The 21,150-nt window shown below is 36.6% G+C and overlaps 1 protein-coding gene across 1 annotated transcript in view; it reads right to left on the bottom strand.

Moving 5' to 3' along the window:
- TTC27 (tetratricopeptide repeat domain 27) overlaps positions 1–21,150 on the bottom strand; it is a 230,231-nt gene that overhangs the window by 145,877 nt on the left and 63,204 nt on the right. Inside the window, 3 exon segments of the mRNA XM_043987972.1 lie at positions 16,992–17,058; positions 19,366–19,478; positions 20,816–20,949. Coding sequence (XP_043843907.1) covers positions 16,992–17,058; positions 19,366–19,478; positions 20,816–20,949 — 314 coding nt within the window.

Here is a 21,150-nt window from a genome sequence, read left to right as displayed (position 1 = left end):
ATACATCAAACTGAAGGGAAAATAGGAAGACACATCTTCAAAATACACTTTAATCCAGAAGCTATTAATTAAGATGACTGCAGGGGCAGCTAGGTGGCGCAGTGGATAGAGCACCAGCCCTGGAGTCAGGAGTACCTGAGTTCAAATCTGGCCTCAGACACTTAACACTTACTAGCTGTGTGACCCTGGGCAAGTCACTTAACCCCAATTGCCTCACTAAAAAAAAAAAAAAAGATGACTGCAGGGGGCAGCTAGGTGTTGCAATGGATAGAGCACTGGCCCTAGAGTCAGGAGGACCTGAGTTCAAATACGGCCTCAGACACTTGACACTTACTAGCTGTGTGACCTTGGGCAAGTCACTTAAGCCCAAATCACACACACACACACACACACACACACACACACACACACACACTGACTACAGTCACTACCAAGAAAAAGTACTTGAGTTTCTTCTACATACACACTTTAACCTCTAAGAAATTATAACTTGTAATAAAATATGGAATAACCCCTTCTCAGAATTCAGCACTCCAAATATAAAAATATTCATTGTAAACTTTTCCATTTAAAAATTACAAATGTACCTTTTCCTAGACACTTAACATTCAAGTGAGCCTCTGTTCTTTGTACTTTTTTTTGGAAGAGTATCATCAATGATTACAGAGATGAATTTTTACAACATTGTCAAGTTAAATATTTCTGTATTGATATTTTTGTACCTATCCTTATTTATGGGGCTGCTAGGTAGCATAGTCAAGAGCTCCAAACCTGAAGTCAGCAAGACTCATCTTCCTGATTTCAAATCTGACCTCAGACTCTTACTGGTTGTGTGACCCTGGGCATATCACAATCCTGTTTATCTCCGTTCCTCATCTGTAAAAGGAGCTGATGAAAGAAATGGCAAACCACTCCAATATCTTTACCAAGAAACTCCAAATGAGGTCATGAAACATTGGACATGACTGAAATGACTCAGCAACAACCCTTGTTTACCAGTGTTGTATGGATGAGACTGGAACAACCAATACTCCACCAAAATCACATCCTCTTCAGCAGCAATAGTAAAAAAAAAAAAAGAATGAATCATATCCTCTATTTAAGGTAATCTATCAAGTTAATTTTTGTCTTATTTTACAAGTTATTGCCAACAAATTATAGCGTATGACTATAAAGGAATACTGCTATGCTGTAAAAATGATGGAGATGGTTTCAGAGCACATGGAAAAACTTGTATAAACCGGTGAGACTGAAATGAGTAGAACCAGAATAATTTATAACAGCATTATAAAAATAATCTAAATATACAAAATTGGACTATTTTACCTTGGACACTGATTCCTAACCCTAGTTTTCTATGATCTCAAGTGGCTACACAAAATTGTTTACAATACAGAATTAATTTTAATTCACTTTCATTTTTAAAACAAACATATGCTATCAATCAATACATCCAAAAATGTGTTGATACATTTTTGGACATGAATAAAAGGAATTGGTTTTGTTTAACTATGCATATTTGTTATAAGTTTTTTGGGAGGGAGGAGGCAATAAAGTGAGAAGGAAAGATAATTATTGTAAATTGAAAAAAAAATTATATTTTTTAAAAATTTATTGCCTTATAACAGGAAAGTTGTTTATCCAGTCTAACTCTTATGTAACAGAAAAACTCAATACATTCTTGTCCATTCAGTAATTTATTTAATGCAAGTAATTAGAAAAAAACCTCTTTTATTAGAAAATATTAAACCAATTATAAAGTCTCTCAACATAACTCCATTGGGAAGAATGATAAACAAAGGAAGAATGATAGACAAAGCTGAAGAAAACATAATTAATGATAGTTAATTTACTTTCAAGTTTATGTTCAGTACCTTAAGCCTGAACAAAAATCATGTTATATTACTAATCCTGTTTAAGAATAATAATAACAACTCATATTTATAAGGTTTTACAGCTAATTTCTATTTATAAAGTTTTGAGGTTTTCAAAGAACTTTCTAATTTCATGATATAACATACTTCTGGTACTATTATCCCCATTTTACAGATGAGGAATTTGAAATTCAGAAATACAACGACTTGTCCCTGGTCACACACTTAATAAATGACAGTTGCAATTTTAATCCAGCTCTAATTCCAAAGCTTTCCCTCAATAATAACTGCTGCCTCTTTAATAACCTCTCCCTCCAAGGGACTGATGACATATATTTGCTTTCCAATGAAAATTAATTCTGGGGCAGCTAGGTAGCACAGTGGAGAAAGCACTGGCCCTGGATTCAATAGAACCTGAGTTTAAATCCGGCCTCAGACACTTGACATTCACTAGCTGTGTGACCTTGGGAAAGTCACTTAACCCTGATTGCTCCACCAAAAAAAAAAATTTAATTCTGTACTGAAAACAATTTTGTGTAGTCACTTGAGATCACAGAAGACATCCTCAGTTATCTCTAAACTAGGGTTAGAAATCATTCCAAGGGAAACAATTTCCAGATTAATTACAGGTAAGAAAGCTTTCATCTCAAAATAGAAAAAATAACTAAGTAAAGAGCATGTAGAACTATGTGATCCTCTTATGTCTTTAGAGTATTCTATTCTGAATTACATGTATCTGTCTACATTCCATCATTTCATTAGATAAGTTCCTTATGGGAAAGGGTAATATTTATTTATCTTTGTATCTTCCCAGCATCTGGCAGAATGCATTTCATAAAAGGTACATAAAATGTGTCTTGAATAAATTAACAAGTAAGAAAAGGGATTGCCCAGGCTCTACCAGTAGCTCACTAAAAGGCTAAACTACACCTGTTGTTCAGTTGTTCAGAATCTTCCAAGTCCTCATGATCCAGTGGACCACAGCACACCAACATGGTTTCTGGGGTTTTCTTGACAAAGATACTGGAGTAATTTGCCATTTCCTTCTCCATTGGATTAAACAAACAGGGATCAAGTGACTTGCATAGAGTCACACAGCAAGTGATTAAGGTCAAATTTGAACTCGGGTCTTCCTGACACCAGGCCCAGCACTCTATCCACTGAGCCAGCTGGCTGTCTCCTAAACTACAGCAAACCATTTTTGTTGAAAATACAAAGAATTGGGGCAGCTAGGTGGTGTAGTGGATAAAGCATCAGCCCTGGATTCAGGAGTACCCGAGTTCAAATCTGGCCTCAGACACTTTACACTTACTAGCTGTGTGACCCTGGGCAAGTCACTTAACCCTCACTGTCCTGCAAAAAAAACCTAAGAAAAGGAAAACAAAGAAAAAGAAAATACAAAGAATGACCAAGTTTAAAAGGGCAGTGGGAAGAGAGGGAGATTACCAAAATTTATCATGAAGCAATTTTGGCTCACAGTCACACAAAACCTTGCAAGCCATCCACCAGAAATCACCATAGGAGGGATGTGAGAATCAATCAGGTAGAAAAGAAACTGGGCCTTTACAGCATCCCCAGTAAGATCTGGCCTAGTTTTAAGATATTTTCCAAAGATATACTTTGTTTTGCATTTTAAAAGTTCTCTGGCTTGTACTCAAAAGCATCTTCTGCTTTTTCTTTGAAAAGGAAAACAAAAGATCATTAAATTGGAAATAATTTCCACTGCTAATCCATTCTCCACATGAGCAAACCCCTACTGTTTGTAATTTAAACTTAAATTCATTTATTTTACAACCCGAACCTAATGTCAAAAAAGAGGAGAGTACCAATTTCTCTCCAATTTTCAAAGGAAAATAGGAGCAACTTGGCTTCCCTTACAAATTAGGTGCCTTATTCAAGTTAACCAAAGAACTGTGTTGTTGAAGGTTTTCTCCCACAGGAAGAAAGGTATGGCTAATCCCAAAGATGTAAAGATGGCTAAATTCTTTCTAGTTAGTGACAGTCTTGTGTGTTCAGCCTGGAGAGCCAGCCCTATGAAGGAGCTGAAACCTACACAGCCTTTTACTGTGGAGCACTGGACAAAACGTGTATACACTCACCCACACATATCCAAAGCCCCCCCCCACACACACACACACCTTTTTACTACATGATAATGGTGGGTTCCCGGAGTCCTTTTTCTTTTCCTTTTACAAGATAAAAAATACACGTAAAATGCCAATGACTCCCTCAGATGAAGACTGTCAACTCAAGAAGTATATTAATGATAATGGTGGTGGTGATAGCAATGACAATCACAATGATGATTATGAAACCATAAATCAGATCACAAGTATAGTCTAATACTACTAATAATAACTGATAAATATTTACCTAATGCTTTAAATATATTATCTTATTTAATACTCAAACAGTCCTAAGAGGAAGGAGCCATAAATATGATTATTCTCATTTAATGAATTAGTAAACTGAGACTCAGTCATAAAGTGACATGTCCATGGGGACCCCAGCTAACAAATGTCAATGGAAGGATTTGAACACACGTCTTTCCTTGGAGCCCTGGGAGCACAGGACTCTTTCTAGTATACCACTCAGCAAGCTGCCTTTCATAAAACTAAAAGATTCACTGATCTTCACAACAAACTGACAAATTGGGAAGCATATAATAGCAAAAAGGAAGAGAGGGTTCTCAAAAATTTTTCAAATTGTTTATAATGAGGCTAGTGAAAGAACTTTGTCCTTTCAGACTGGGTACCCCATTACCATAATTTTTTTATCCAAAGGGTGATCTTACTGGCATAAGGATCTCCCATTAAGGAAGGATGCTCACACATAGACAAAGAAGTTTGGAACCTAAAAGAATTAAGGTCAATCATTTTGTGAAATATTCCCTTATAATAATTGTGTCTTAATACTAAATTTATAAAAACTTACTAATTTGAAATAATAGAAATCAAAAAATGAATGAAAAGCAATAATTGCATCCTGTCTTTAAAAAAAAATTAGTTTCAAGGACAAAGTTGAGGTTTTAAATTATGAAATACATAAAAATTATTTCTAACTAATAACAAAGTACTAAACTAACCATTATAGTAAATCATATTCACATAATGGCTGCAAAGTAGCTTCCACATAACCACTTTCTACAGGAAGCCTTTCCTGATCTCCCTTCTCTGTTGATTACCACCAGTATATGCTGCATATATCTTGTTTGTACATAGCTGTTTGCAGGTTCTCTCTCCCATTATACTGAATTCCTAGAAAGCAGGGACTGTCTTTTACCTTTCTTTATTATACCCAGTGTCTAACACATAGCAAGTACCTTATAAATTATTAGAATTGACTGGTCTTTTGAGATAAAGCAATACAGGTACTTTATTGGGGGAAAAGGATCCAGGAGCAATGATTTCATCAGTTCAGACAATTCCTGATATGTGAAGTGCTACTAAGAGAGAGGTCTACTCAATTATTTAGTCTTAGGGTACTGACTGGGTCACAGAGAGGTGATTTACCTATGGTCACACAGTAAGAATATGTCAGACACAGGATGTGGACACAAGACTCTCTTGACTCCAAAGCTGGCACTCTTTACACTACACCATAAAATCATCCTGTATTTAACATGAGGAAACAGGCTGAAAAAGTTTAACTGACTTGCCTTTTGAGAAGCATCATAGTGCAATGGATGGGACCACTAACTTGGATTCAGGAAGAACTGGGTTCAAATCCTGCCAAGGTAGATGTGCAACCCAGGGTAATTCACTTAACTTCCCTATGATTCCATTTCCTCATTTACAAGATTAAAGGTTTGGACTTCCCAGCCTCTAAGATGTCCTCCTATGATCCATGGTCACAGAGGTACTTAGCAGATAAAAGTTAAATCTGTTTTCCTGATTTGGATCCCAGCACCTTTTTGTTTCTGTTTTTAATCTGATCTGTGATTTCATCTGTTAGGAGCTCTCAACGAATTACTTCCTTTAGCAATATATATCAGCATCTTTTCTGGGTCAGAGGCCATGAGAGGTAAACTTTCCAACTACACCATATGGTCCCTGTTTATACAACAATTAGGCTCTAAAGAATTGCTTGGGGTGTGTGCCCTGGACAAGTCATTTGCCCCCTCACAGCCTCAGTTCCCTCATCTGCAAAATAAAGATAATAATAGCACCCACGTCCCAGGGTTATTGTGAATATCAAATAAGAAATACAATAATGATGATAAATAAAAATAATAATATATGATAGTTAATATTTATATAGTGTTTACTATGCACCAGTCACTGTGCTAAGCACTTAGCAATTATTGTTTCATTTGATTTTCACAACAAAGGTAGATGCATGTAAAGTGTTTTGTAAATCTTAAAGTGCTAAGTAGACACCTGTTATTTTCATAATCATTATTAAAAATAGTATGTCTTCACAATTTTAAGCATTCTACCTTTATAATTTTTAATTACTACTGTTTCAAAATGCTTAATTTTTAATGTTTTTATTTATATTTTCTTTCTTACATCATCAGAGTTTTCCCATCCCCCTCCCCAAGAATCATCCCATAAGACAAATACTATTTTTTAGAGAAAAAAAAATCAGTACAACTGATTAATATATTGAAAAAGTCCAAAAACGTGCAACATGTAACACCTGTGGCCCTCCTACCTCCGTGAAGGAGACAGTTGGAGATGTCTTCCAATCTCTCTTCATTCAAGTCCTGCTTGATCTCTATACTTATGTTACATTTACTTTTGGTTTAGTGTTTGTTGTTGCTCCTTCCACTTCTTGCTATGGTTACTCCGCTAGCTTCATCCTGAATCGTTTCATGTAGATCTCTCTGTGCTTCTCTGTATTCATCACACATATCACTTCTTAAACCATTATATTTATGCATCACAATTTGATTAGGCATTGCCCAATTGATGGGCATCTACTTTGTTTCTCATTCTTAGCTATCACAAAAAAGCAGTACTATAAATATTCCAGAGTATATGGTGACCTCTTTGGGATATAAACCCAGTAGTGGAGGCTCTGGTCGAAAGTGTATGGATATTTTAGCCACTTTACTTGCATGATTCCAAACTGCTTTCCAAAATAGTTGTACCATATCACAGCTGCACCAACAATGTAAAGAAAAGGTTAAAACTGACTTTGCATCATCTGCTTATTGATCCTATTTATTTGTTTTTGTCCTATAACCGCTTAAGTCATGGTTCTTTGTCTGTGAACTTAGTTCAAAGTTCAGCTATTCTGCAATGGGTTAAATTTTAAAATCCAGCTCTCCTGCTCAAGAAATTTTGCTAACCTTGGGGAATGTGTGAGAAAGCAAGGGAGTGTGGGCCTAATATCTTCACTCTACCCAGTTATCCTTCAAGGATGTCTGATTTGCTCTCCAAAAGTCTGGGCCACTATCTTGCACCTGGACTCAAAGAGCACTTTTTAGTCTCATGAGAAAAGAAGGAGAATGGAGGAAAAGTCACTGCTGAACCCCACTGCTAAACTTTCAACCAATCATGTTGTTCCCTGTGCCTCAGCTCTGGAACCCAGTCGTGCTGTCCTTTATTCCATGATGTCATTTATCCTGTTCTGTTCTTTGTTCTATACTCCCCAAAACCTATATAAGGGGGGCAGCTAGGTCGCGCAGTGGATAGAGCACCGGCCTTGGAGTTCAAATCTGGCCTCAGACACAACACTTACTAGCGCAGAGATCTGCCTCGGTTTACCCTTTTGTTAAAATTCAATCACAACAGTAACATACTTTTGACACAATGAAGGCAAAAATAGCCTAACTCCTAAATGAAATTATAACAAATTCCATATCAGCAGTATTCAAATTAATGGTATTTTAGTGGACATCTGAAGTGGGTATTTCACTAACTTAATTACTTAATAAGAATGAATGGGTGCTACTTTCAACAAACTATAAAATAAGTATGACTAAATAAGAATCCTTCTTCAAGACCAGATGAAGATAACAGCTCCAGACCAAGTGAGGCCACTAGTACAGGGACCAAAGCTGAATCCCTGAGGTCGAAGGACATGGTGCATTTACCCACATGACCTTGGGTATGTCACTTAACTTCAGTTTCCTCAACTATAAGAAGAGGAAGTTAGACTAGATGGCCACTAAAGTTGTCCTCCAGGTCTAGATCTAGGACACTATGATCTGGGTACCAAATGTAATTTTTTTCCCCATTTGCCAAACTATCTTCACACTGCCCAAAACAGAAATGTTCAGGGGGGGGTTCTACTTTTGTACAATATAAATCCTCCAGATAGTAGCAGATAGGATAAAAGGCAGAATATATAATAATATAAAGCATAAGGAAATGCATGGTCTTAAAAGATTCTGTGAGGAGATATGACAGGTTCTGGGGCTGCCAAGGAAAAGAGGCTTGGAAGTAGATTCGGAGTCTTAGAAGAAGTCATCTTTCTCTTTCAGACTGCAGAGAATCTTCATTTTTAAAGTCTCAACTCTTCCATTCTCTTCTGTTTTAATCATTTTAGAATTTCTAAGGTTGATCTTGATCTTTATTCTAAAGTTTTTTTGCCATCCTAAATCACTTTCCCATCCTTCTTACTCATTTTCCCTCTAGTACTTCCTTACTACCTTATTGATAATTCAACACTTAAAAATTTAATTTTCTTCCATTTATCATTGAGGTCCATCTTCCCAATTCTTTAATGATTCCTAATTCTAAAAGTACATTTTACTCTCCTGATTGCCCTAGGACATATTTTTGCCTTCTACCCTATCACAGAGTAAACAGAAATATTGGCTTCTTACTCAGTAATGCAGATTATTATTTCTTCCAAAAAAAAATTTTAAAGGTAGCATGGTATAATGGAAAAAAACCACTGGGCTATGTATGTTAGGTATTAATATTAGTATGTAGAATTAATTTCCTTAATAAATTGAAATTCAGGCAGCTAGGTAGCACAATGGATCAAGTGCCAGTCCTGGACTCAGGAAGATTCAACTTCCTGAATTCAAATCTGACCTCAGACACTCACTAGCTGTGTGACCCTGGGCAAGTCACTTAACCCTGTTTGCCTCAGTTTCCTCATCTATAAAATGAGATGGAGAAGAAAATGGCAAACTACTCCAGTATCTTTGCCAAAAAAACAAACAAACCAACCCAAATGGGGTCACAGAGTTGGACATGATTGAAAATGACTAAACAACAACAAAAATGAAATTTACTAAATTCTTGACTAACAAAATAAGAACTACTGAATAAAAGTATTGCAAAAAATCACATGAGACTCAAGTCCTGCTATATATTGGCAATCTGAGTAAAACTTTGTCATAAAGCTGCTTCCTCTACGATGTATGCAGATTTTTTAGTTTCAGCATTCAAAGAATTAAATCATCTTACATCTGGTATTACAAGTTAGGAACTGTGCCACCAGGAACAGTTTTTATATAAATATATATTTTTATATATAAATGTTTTATATAAATTTTGTATAAATATATATTTATGTGTATGTATGTGTGTGGGTGTGGGTATGTGTGGGTGTATGATATTTGTGTCTTTGGCTTAAATTTCTCCCCTTAAAGATAATGGAAGCAAAAACTTTCTTTTCCGTTCTTCAATTGCTGTTGAGGCATTAAGGGCTAGCAGTTGTCAGGTTACATCTCCTTAAGAGTTGATTCCCTGAAAGACAGTTCCAGAGGCTCGTCAGAAAAGAGGGCTGGTAGTGTGGAGCTCAGGATCCTAGCCTGTCTTCATCCTAGTTAACCTCCTTAAAGGCAGGAACTGTTCATTTTGACCTTCAAATTCCCATCACCCAGCATGGTGTCTCATACACAGTAGGCACAACAGAAATGCTTGTTGAATCACTAATGTGAAATAAGAATAAAGACTCTCTATTTTTGCATGTCCCAAAGAATAAATTAGCAAATGAGTGCTGAATTGAAATAACGAAAAAGGAGTCTGGACAGAAAAGATTTTAAAATCCAAGGCTTATGCTCCATATACATCATAATGTGAAACATGTGGTCACCTTTATGTGCTAACAAAAACTATTAAAGCACAACAGACATCTCATACAAAATTACTATTACTTTGTCTTTCTATTCCCTAAGAAGTTTTAATTAAAAAACAAACAAACAAAGGAAAGCTGACCCAATACTCCAAAAGGAAAATAAAGGACAGCAATTTTTTGAAATGGTTGGTAAGATGTAATTATTTTACGAAACACGTACCCTATTCATAGAATGCATTTGGAATTCACAACAGAAAGGGTCCTTTTCCATCTTTTCAACTACAGAAAGACCTTGGGATTTCAAGCAAAGGCAAAAAAGGAGGGGGGGGGGGGGTGAGGGGGATTGGGGCAGGCTGCCAGTATTAATCCATACCTAAGCAAAGGTTTTGCCAATGAAAACTTAAACACCTGTATGTATAAACTAGATTATTCACATTTTCAACAATGAAAGGAAATTAAAAACACCAGTAAATGTCTCTGGATTTGGCTCATCTATAAGGAAATAACGTAGATAACATAGCTAATTTTAAATTATCTCGCCGATATAACACAAATGGCCCACTAGCACAATATAGGTTATTTTTGTTATGACTCATTCTGTTTCCTGAAATGTGTAATTGCAAGATTTGGGGCACTGCCTATCATAATGACAGTCTAAGAAAAGCAAAGTATTTCTTTGAGAACAGACTTTTGACACTTTTGAATTGAAACACTAATACTGCTCAGCACAATCTGCCAGAATTTCAGTATAACCCAAAACTACCACTTAAAAAGAGGGTGGTTATCCTGTTCAAAATGGAACAAAATTACAAAGAACAAGCATAGCTTGAAAAAACAGATATGAGAGGTCATTCCCAAACCACCCCTTCAAAGAGGTAGGAGGTCTACAAGTATTAAACGTTGCACACATATTTGGACTTTTTCTATTTGCTGTTCAACTGTGCTGATCTGTTTCTCTTATTCTTATTGTTTTATCTTCTGTCTTTAAAAAATTTTCTTACATAAGATGACTGCCTTGGAGAGGGAAAAGGGAGCATACTGGGGGAAACTATGGTAATGTAAAAAACAAAAGACATCGAAAAAATCTTATTTAAAAGAAGAACCGGGGCAGCTAGATGGCGCAGTGGTAAAGCACCAGCCTTGGATTCAGGAGTACCTGAGTTCAAATCTGGCCTCAGACACTTGACACTTACTAGCTGTGTGACCCTGGGCAAGTCACTTAACCCCCATTGCCCCGCAAAAAAAAAAAAAAAAAAAAAAGAACCAAGTATTTTGTACCATCTGACAGAAGTCAAGACCAGCAAGTCATTCATTCAATTAACAGATATTAAGTGGGCACCTACCATGTGCAAGCACTCTGTTAGGCACAGTGAGGTATACAAAAATGAAGAAGAGTGAGGGGACAGTGGGAGAAAGCATTTATATAACACTCACTATGTGCCAAGCACTATGCTAAGTGCTTATTACAAATATCCCATTTGATCCTCACAACAACCCTTCAAGGAAGGTACTAATAATAAGACATGCTCTCTGCCCTTGAAGCCAGTGAGGGATGGAGAGAGGAGAGTAAATTAAATCAGATACTAGCTTAGAGAAGAACTAGGAAGAATCCTGAAAAAAACTTCACCTTAAAAGCATCTTAGAAAAAAAGTGGCCCAGGGTTAGTAGGGCATTTAAATTTGAAGATTATCTTCAAGAAAGAAAATGTTAAAGAGAGTCAGTCAATGCATTTCTCTTTCCATGAGCAGTGGAAAGCAGAATCAGTGAGATATATATACAAAAGGATTGTGTGGACTGTGAAGCCAAAAATGCTTCAATGACAACCAATCAAGTATACAAGAGGAAGAAGGGAATGAAGAAAATTGTGTAACTCATATTAGATTGCCAGTGGCTTCCATTTCTGGAACCTAAAATTCCAAAAGACTTTAGGATCTATGACTGCTTTACTATCCTTTGGACCTGTGGCCTTGAAGCTCAGGGCTTCTGTTCTACTACTGACTGGCTCAGGATACAGTGCTGGGCCTGGAGTCAGGAAGACCTAAGCTCAAACACAGTCTCTGACACTGACTGGCTGTGTAACCCTGGGCATGTTACTTAACCTCTGCTTGCTTCAGTTTCCTCATCTATAAAATGACGATGATAATAATAACACCTGCCTCCCAGGATTATTGTGAAAATCAAATGAGATGATAATTACAAAGCACTTAGTACAGTGCCTGGCACAGAGTAAGGTCTATATAAATGTTAGTGATGGTGATGATTACTTCCACCACTTTACTTTCCATCAGCTCAAAGCCAGTGATGGGAGGAGACTGACTTGCTCTTCCAGGGTACTGTAGTTATAAAACCTGACCACTAAGCAGCTACATGACCTTAAACATCATAACCTCTCTAGGCCTCAATATCTTCATTAGGACTTTAATCAAGGATAAGATGACCTTTAAACTCCATGCCCAAGTGAAGTAAAACCTAAGACAGTCTGAAATGAGCCAAGAAAAAGCAGCTATAATCCACATTTAAAAAAAAAAAAGAGGGATATGCCACTAGAGCCCTTCTCTGCTCTGCATTCTCTGCTGCTGTTCCCCACTCCAGTCTCCACATGGCAACAAAGGTTCACAGGGAAAGAACACTGCTGGGGCTATCAGCAAACGTGGCAGAGCCTTTACCAGTATTAGTCATTGCCTCCCAGAATTTTCCCTTAGCAGTGTTTGGCCAAATTCCTCCAAAAGGAGCAGGTGGTATATATCATTAACCACTCATAAGTCAAGATGAGCTAAGCTAATTGTGATTCAATTCAACACACAACAGGTGAACTGGACTGGACCTTTAACAACACTGGAGCTGTTTGAATTCTTTGCTACCTGATATATTAAAGGCTCACACAAAGAGGGGATTCTTTGGTTCCTGCTGCCTAAGTTCTAGTGGACTATATAATGAACTGCTGTAGTTCCTCATCTGCCTTAAAGTAAAAATTGGTTAGATTTGCTTCAAAAGTAGATCTTATGGTCTCAGAAATATTATCATGATTGGTAATCACAAAGGGAGTTGTAAAAACTCCATCCTTCTGACCTCTGTATTTAAAAAACTCTCAACTCCATTGCCAAAAAGTATCTCTCACTCCCTGGAGTGAGAAGACCTAGGCTGTAGACCTGGCTTTTCCACTTATAAGCTGTGTGATCTCCTCTAAATCATTTAATATCTCTAAGAATAAGTTTCTACAGAATAAAGTTAATATTTGTACTTAACGGAGCACAGTCTTCAGGATGCAGTCTGACCAGAAGAGTACAGATGTATTATCACACCCCTTGACCTGGACACCATAACTTTCTTTTTTTTGTAACAAGTAGTAAGTAAATTTCTTTATTTTCTTCAATACTGAAAAATCCATTTTATCATTTGTAGGACATTGTTTAGGAATTGCCTAGTATTTTCATTTTATTGATTAGTATGTAGAGATAGGTAAATATTTGAACACTATAAGTATTGCTTATAGTTTTATAAGACAATTTGCATCTTAAGTAATAATAACTGATCTATGGCCCTTTAGCTAGTTGGGCTTTTAAAAACTTTTTCTGGATTTAATAAATACCAAATAAAATTATCATTTCCACATACAAAGTAAAACAGAAAGAGGACCATACAAGAAAATGTGAATATTAAATATAGCTTGCCTTCCCTTTTAAGTACATAATAAATTCAACATGTAACTTTCAAAGTCATTCTGCCTGACACAATTATTTTCTTATAACAACAAAAGACAATCTTGGCTTTGCTAGGTAGCATATTACACTATTAAGTCACACTGAACATACAGTCTATTAAAACTTCCAGATCCTTTTCAGATGCACTGCTAACTAACCACCCTCCTACCCCCAACCTGGTTATTTGTGAGGTTTTTCAGAACCTACATCTAAGGTTTTACATTTAATCATATTAAACTCCATCTTTGTTCAATTTTATAACCTTTCACGAGCTTCTGAAATTCTGGTTGCCATATATCTATTTTAGCTAAACATCCTAGTTTTGTGCTATTGGCACACTTCATGAGCATGCCTATGTTTTTAGGTTGTCTTTGATAAAAATTTTAAACAACCCTTGGCCAGTGAAGCATAGTTCCAAGTTAAAACAGAACCAATAGTGACTATTTTATGGGTCTAGTCACTGGAAGTCCCAAATCCACCTAATTATAGTGTCTACCCCATATCTCTCCATCTTTTCAGCAAGAATAATATGAGATGGGGCAGCTAGGTGGCGCAGTGGTTAAAGCACCGGCCCTGGAGTCAGGAGGACCTGAGTTCAAATCCAGCCTCAGACACTTAACACTTACTAGCTGTGTGACCCTGGGCAAGTCACTTAACCCCAATTGCCTCACTTAAAAAAAAAAAGAAGAAGAATATGAGACAATAAAATGCTTTGTGAAAATTAGGATGAACAATAATCATAGCATTGCCTGATCTACCCATATAGTGCAGTGCCAAAAAAGGAAATGAGGTTAAACTGGCCTGACCTATTCTTGAAAAACAGGTCTTGGAGTTCAATTGCTATTCAATTGTTCAGTCATATCCAAATTTATGAAACTTTGTCCATGGAGTTTTCTTGACAAAGCTCCTGGAGAAGTTTACCATTTTCTTCTCCTGTATGTCTCCATTTTACTGATGAGGAACTGAAGCAAATAAGAGTTGTGACTTGTCCAGGGTCACACAGCTAGTAAGTTTCTGGGGCCACATTTGAACTCAGATCTTCCTGACTCCAGGCCCAATGCTCTATCCACCGCACCACTCAGCTGCCCCTTAGAGATTAACGTTGTTGTTATTGTTGTTCAGTCATACTGAACAGTTAGGCTCTTTGTGACCCCACTTAGGGTTTTCTTGGCAAAGATACTGGAGTGGTTCAACATTTCCTTCTCCAGCTCATTTTACAGATGAGGAAACTGGGGCAAGGAGGGTCACACAGATAGTGTCTGAGGCTGAATTTGAACTCGCAAAGATGAATCTTCCTGACTCCAGGCCTGGCACTCTATCCACTGCACCATCTTGTAACCCTAGAGATCAAAATACTTTCCTGTTAAGGTTAAATAACCATTCCCCTTAATGATGTAATACAGAATTTAATAAGGTATCAATGTCAAACTCATTGGCAGGATTCCCTCTCATTACTTTTTTTTTTTTAATTTTTGCAGGGCAATGAGGGTTAAGTGACTTGGTCAGGGTCACACAGCTAGTAAGTGTCAAGTGTCTGAGACTGGATTTGAACTCAGGTCTTCCTGAATCCAGGGCTGGAGCTTTAACCACTGCACCACCTAGCTGCCCCCACTCTCATTACTTTTTTTTTGGAAATTGGGATATTTACCCTGCTCTTTTGACATTTCTCCCATTCTTCACAACACCACTGACAAGGCCTCAGCAATTAATCAATAAATTTGATAGCATTTAATAAGTGCTTACTACATGCCAAGCATAATAGTAGGCACTGGAAAGACAAGGACAAAAAATTAAACAAATCCTACTTCCAAGGAACTTCCACTATTCAAAAGGTTTTTTCCCCCATTTTATAGGATAGTGGAAAGGCCACAGTGTCTTGAATAAGAAAACCTGGGTTTAAAGCACTACCACATACTACTAATGTGACCTTGAAAAAGTCACATCTCTCTTCATCTAAGTTCCTCCATCTATGTTAAATAAGGAGGATACACTAGATCAAGGCTTCTTAAACTTTTCTACGCGTGACCCCTTTTTGCTGAAGAAATTTTTTCACAGTCCCAGATATATAGGTATATAAAAATAGTTATGCAAATCAAACATTTACTGCCAAATTTTTCACAACTCCCCCATTCAATCACACAACCCCACATGGGGTCACAACCCACAGTTTAAGAAACTGGGCATTAGATGAACTATAAGGAACCTTAAAGTTCCAGATCCATAATCCTTCTATCTGGACTTGGTTGATTAAACCTATCAAAAGCAACTGCATGTTCTCTATCCCTTTACTTATCTTCTCTTTCCATTTCTGTAAAATTCACTATAGAACATAAATTCTTCTTGTCAAAGAACCAATTGGCAAAAATCAAATACTGACTTTTTTCTACTTTGGGTTATCACTCTTATACAACTCAAAGAGTAGTTCTTTCCCTTCTCTGATTTCCTTCCTTTTCCTAAATAAATCTAGTAAATTTTTTTATTAGTATTCTCTACCAGCCTCAGCTCATTAAAGCTCCAGTATTTATAACATGATTCTTATAGGACCATCCCATACTTTCTCACTCATCCTCCATTACTTGCCATTGCTTTCATCTTCTATATGTGCTTTTTAAAAATCTAAGTTTAGGGGCAGCAAGATGGCGCAGTGGATAAAGCACCGGCCCTGGATTCAGGAGTACCTGAGTTCAAATCCGGCCTGAGACACTTGACACTTACTAGCTGTTTGACCCTGGGCAAGTCACTTAACCCCCATTGCCCTGAAAAAAATTGGACAATCAGTTCTCTGTGCAATCTACATTGCTCCCTTTAGCCAATTGCTTTTCTTTGTATCTTCAGAATTTCATTTTTGATTGCTGCTCATGCCTTTCTGGGCTGATTTCCCCTGTAAAGTATTAGTTCACCAAGTTCTATTCCTAAATCCTTTGAGATCTTTTGTCCCGAAACCTAGAATGCATTTCAAACTGCAGCTGGTTTTCCACTCTTTATTACAAACTGCAAGTTGAAGTGGTCACATTCCTCCAAAGTTCATTTTCATTTCAACATCAGCAAATAAGGTGCTTCTTGCTACTGAGAACCAAATAAAGAACAGTTGTCCTCACTGCTTCAATGAACTTTTCAATGATGAAATTATCGTTAAGGCAAGCCAAAAAAAATTGACTGCTTTACCATAGGCACAGAAAAAGAAATACAGAAAATGACTAAATGAGTGAAGTCTCCCATCACTTCTATATCACACCTCTGGGCCAGGACTGGGAGCCATTCCTGGAACACATCATTTATTTTATCCTTCTCTCATGCCTGGATGACAACTCTGCTTCTATTTCTCATTACCTCCATTCCTGACATACTCTAACCATGGGAGAATGCCTCAAGGAAGGCACAAAACAACTGACAAAGAAAGAAAAAAAATTTTAAAGAAGAAAAGACTACATACTGATGTAAATGCCAACAACTCCTCTTCAGTTAACTTATGCACTGGATTGGTCTTCTGGAAATTTGTACTGTAAAAAAAAAGTATATTGATTTCAAAAATTCTAATTAACAAAACTGATTTGATTAAAACACAAAATTAGTATACTTTAGGGATGTGTGCATGTGTGTGTGTGTATATATGAAGAGGATGAAACAAGCAGTTATTAACTGCCTACATATACCATGTGCTGGGCTTAGCATTTTACAAATATATTAGAATTTGATTATATATATATATATATATATATATATGCGCACATATGCACATTCATATGTGTGGTTATATGCATATGTGTATATAACATATGCATATGTATATGTATCTTCATATACATGTGTATGTCTGTATATACACATATTTAAATACACCTACATGTGTGTGGATATGCATATGTGTGAATCTCTACAGAATAACAGATCTATTTCTCTCTGAAATAACTAAATGCTTTGAACTACATGAGACCTGGCACTGACTCCAATTTCAGCCCAACTTTGTGACAACATCAAACATATGTAAGAGGACTACAGAGTTCGAAGTCTACTATGGAAGAGTTGCCTCATGAATTTACATATTTATTGTTAAGGAGACTTTAATAACAGAAATCTTTATTTAAAAATAAAATGTAGTTCAAAGTTTCTCGGTACATAAATGCTCCAATTATCTTTGGTTCATTTCCAACACAACAATTAAGACAGTAAAACCTTGTTAATCAGAATACTGGAGATGACTATCCTGTTTAACTGATTAAACACACACACACACACACACACACACACACACACACACACCTGAAAATGAGCCAGAATTTTATTAAATTTACACTTTGTTGCTACAAATTTTTTAAAAATATATAAGAACACTTTCTTGTCTAATAATTATAAATTTCACATAGCCTCAGAAGATTCTGGACCTTATCATTTCATTTAGTCTCCTAAGAGCTAACTGTAGTAATCTAGTTAATAGAGGTTTCTCATTAGCTGGGGTTCAGTATTATTGTCACTAATGGGGGGAGTAAAATTGATCACGAAGATGAAGTAACAGTATATACAGCTAACATGCTATGCTACTAATTTCAGAGTTCTTTAATAGATTAATATTTGTGGGGTTCAGTGAGTAAGCCAGTATAGACAAAGAAAACCAAGCCTCCTTAAACCTGAAGAGTCGTCAGGTAGAAGCAAGATTAAATTTTGGCCGAAAAGGAAAGGACTGAGAAAAATGAGTGGAAATTTTATGAAGGTAAATACTGGTATAATATAAAAACTCCTTAACAATTAGAGCTATACAAATGTGGATTTGGCAAAGTCAAAAGGTAATAAGTTGTCCATTGCTATGGGTCTCTGAGTAGTGGACATATGACTGCTTATTGGGGGGGAAGGGGAGGGAAGAGAAAGAAAAATGGTTAAGGTTATTCCTTTTAAAGTACAGACTACATTAATTGCAAATTCTGGGCAACTATGCAATTCTATTTTATTTTATTTATTTATTTATTTTAGTGAGGCAATTGGGGTTAAGTGACTTGCCCAGGGTCACACAGCTAGTAAGTGTCAAGTGTCTGAGGCCGGATTTCAACTCAGGTACTCCTGAACCCAGGGCCGGTGCTTAATCCACTGCGCCACCTAGCCGCCCCTAATTCTATGTTTTTTTAAATTAAGTTTTTCTTATTTTATCAATGAACAAAAAAATCTTTTTTTCCTCCCTTCTACCTTCCACATCCCCACTGTAAAAAAAGAGAAAGAAGAAAAACAAAATACTTGTAACATACGCATATATTCAAGCAAAACAAATTCCACACCCAAAAATATATGTCTCATTTTGCATCCTAAATCCATCACTTCTCTGTCAGGAGGTAGGTAACATGCTACATTATTGGTTGTCTAGAATTGTGGTTGGTTCTAATGTCTTTCAAAGATGTTTGGTTTTACTACTTAATTCGGCATCAGCTCATACAAGCTTTCCATGGTTTCACTGAAACCATCCCTTTCCTCATTTCTGCTATAAATATTTTATGTCCATCTTGGATCTTTTAATCTATTTCATCTTCCCATATTCTACCAAATGAAGAATCACTTGGGATAAGAAGCATCTCTTGGTGATCGGGAGATGGAGGATTAAGGATACTCAGTCATTTATTTTAATCAAATATCCCCTCAGTTACTTCACTTACTTTTTTTTTTTAATTAATTCCAAGATTCACTTACTTTTTTTTTTATTAAAGGTATTCCAGGATTCCCCTATTCATAAGGACTTGAAAACACTAGTCTTCTCAAATGCCAAGTGTTCCATTAGAATACCAATATATGATCTACTTAATGTATAATGTTTCCAAGTAACTTACCAGACTCCAAGGATAACAGCAAGCTCTTCAGCACGTAAGTCAGGCATCTGATATTGTTCACAATCTGCTAACTTTATCTCATTCAATATTGTATCATCATTTAGCTCAAGATTCTGTTATGGGGAAAAACAGGGGAGAGGAAGAGAGATCATTTAATTCATTCATTAAATGTTTACTGATAGTCTTTAATCTCCTAAATTACATCCACTACAGTACAGTTTAAAATAAAATGACAACCTATATCTTGCTCCATCCTACCCATCTTTGCTCTTCCCTGTTTGCCCATTCTTTCTCCATTTACCAAATCAGTATGCCTCCTAATATGGATGAAGGAGGCTTATGGCATCTAATCTGAGCCATATAGAGGAACGGTCCCTGGCTTTTCTTTTTATTATCATAGAAACATGGACTCTTTTCAACAGCAGATCCTACATTCTACCATTAGCCCATGCCAATGCTCATCAGTCATGATAAGGACCTCTATGGAACACTTCTAGTGGCACTACAAATTTAAAGACTAACATGTTTGTCAAATACTGAAAAGGGCTGGACAGAACTGCCTTATAACATTAGGAATCAACAAAAGATCACCTATAATGTTGGCTTTGTGCCTCTAGGATAAAAAAAGCCTATACAAATATCTTCCATAGGGTAGTAGTGTCCTATAGTAGAAAGAACATGGGACTTCAAGTAAGAGGCACTAAGCTCTAGTCCTGGGTCTGGTATTTATTACCTCATGGCCTTAGATAAATAACAGTCTCTCTGGGACACATTTTCCTTATCCTTAAAATGAAGAGGTTGGAAGAGATTATTTCTATGTTCCCTTTCAGTTCAAAATCTATAATCCTATGAAATAGGGGCCCGAGGAAGGAGAAGGGAAGGGGCAGTGCCTGTTTGGAAGATAAATATTGGAAGCCAATGAAAAGAGAAGAATTAACTCTGCATATAAGGAAGGATAACTTATGGGCCAGACTAGAAATGGCATCCTTGGCAATCCACCCACTGATGACTAAGAGGAATGTGAAACAAATTATAAAACCAGTGAAAGGGCCCATAAATACTTTGTGAAAATGGGGAAGTAATAAGTCTAAGTTTCTAGATACTTGTAACAAGTACAAGGGAGACAAAAGCAACACCATAAAGAACTTAATGAGTTTGTGATTAGTTTATTTTGTTCATTTCCACCTGAGGGAAAGTATCCAGCTAGATTGCTAACGCTATATTAATTAGAAACCACAGCGAAGTTAATAAAACACCACAGACTCCATTCTTTGTCAAATAGAATATGCCAGAGAACTAAAGAAAAAGACCTTTCAGAAGTCTTAGAAAAAGTAAAAGCTAAGTCTACATCTCTTGCTACCAAACTCGGTATTCTTCCACACTGGCCTTCTGTAATTGAGAGTGTTAAGCCTGGAAAAGTCAGTAATGACCAACTGGCTTTCCTGCTTACCTTTGTTAAATTCTCCAGAGAAGTGGGTGCTGGGCTAAGCTCATCATGTGGAAGGCTGTCCTCTCCTCTTTGTACATCTAGAATAAGCTGTGCCACATAATTTTCCTGAAACCGAGTCCTTTTCCCCAAAGCTCCTATTTAAAAAAATAAGATTCAATGAGTTAATCACTACCCAATTATTAAAAGATCATCACAAATTTTTGCTTTATATGGCTGTAAAAATTTCTTTTAGATCAGTAATTCTCCATTTTTGAAAAATTTTTTGGTTGTTGTTGTTTTGGTTTTTTGCGGGGCTATGAAGGTTAAATGACTTGCCCAAGGTCACACAGCTAGTA

This window comes from Dromiciops gliroides, chromosome 2, assembly GCF_019393635.1.
Source record: "Dromiciops gliroides isolate mDroGli1 chromosome 2, mDroGli1.pri, whole genome shotgun sequence".
Classification (NCBI taxonomy): Eukaryota; Metazoa; Chordata; class Mammalia; order Microbiotheria; family Microbiotheriidae; genus Dromiciops; species Dromiciops gliroides.
This window is presented reverse-complemented; position numbering and strand designations above follow the sequence as displayed.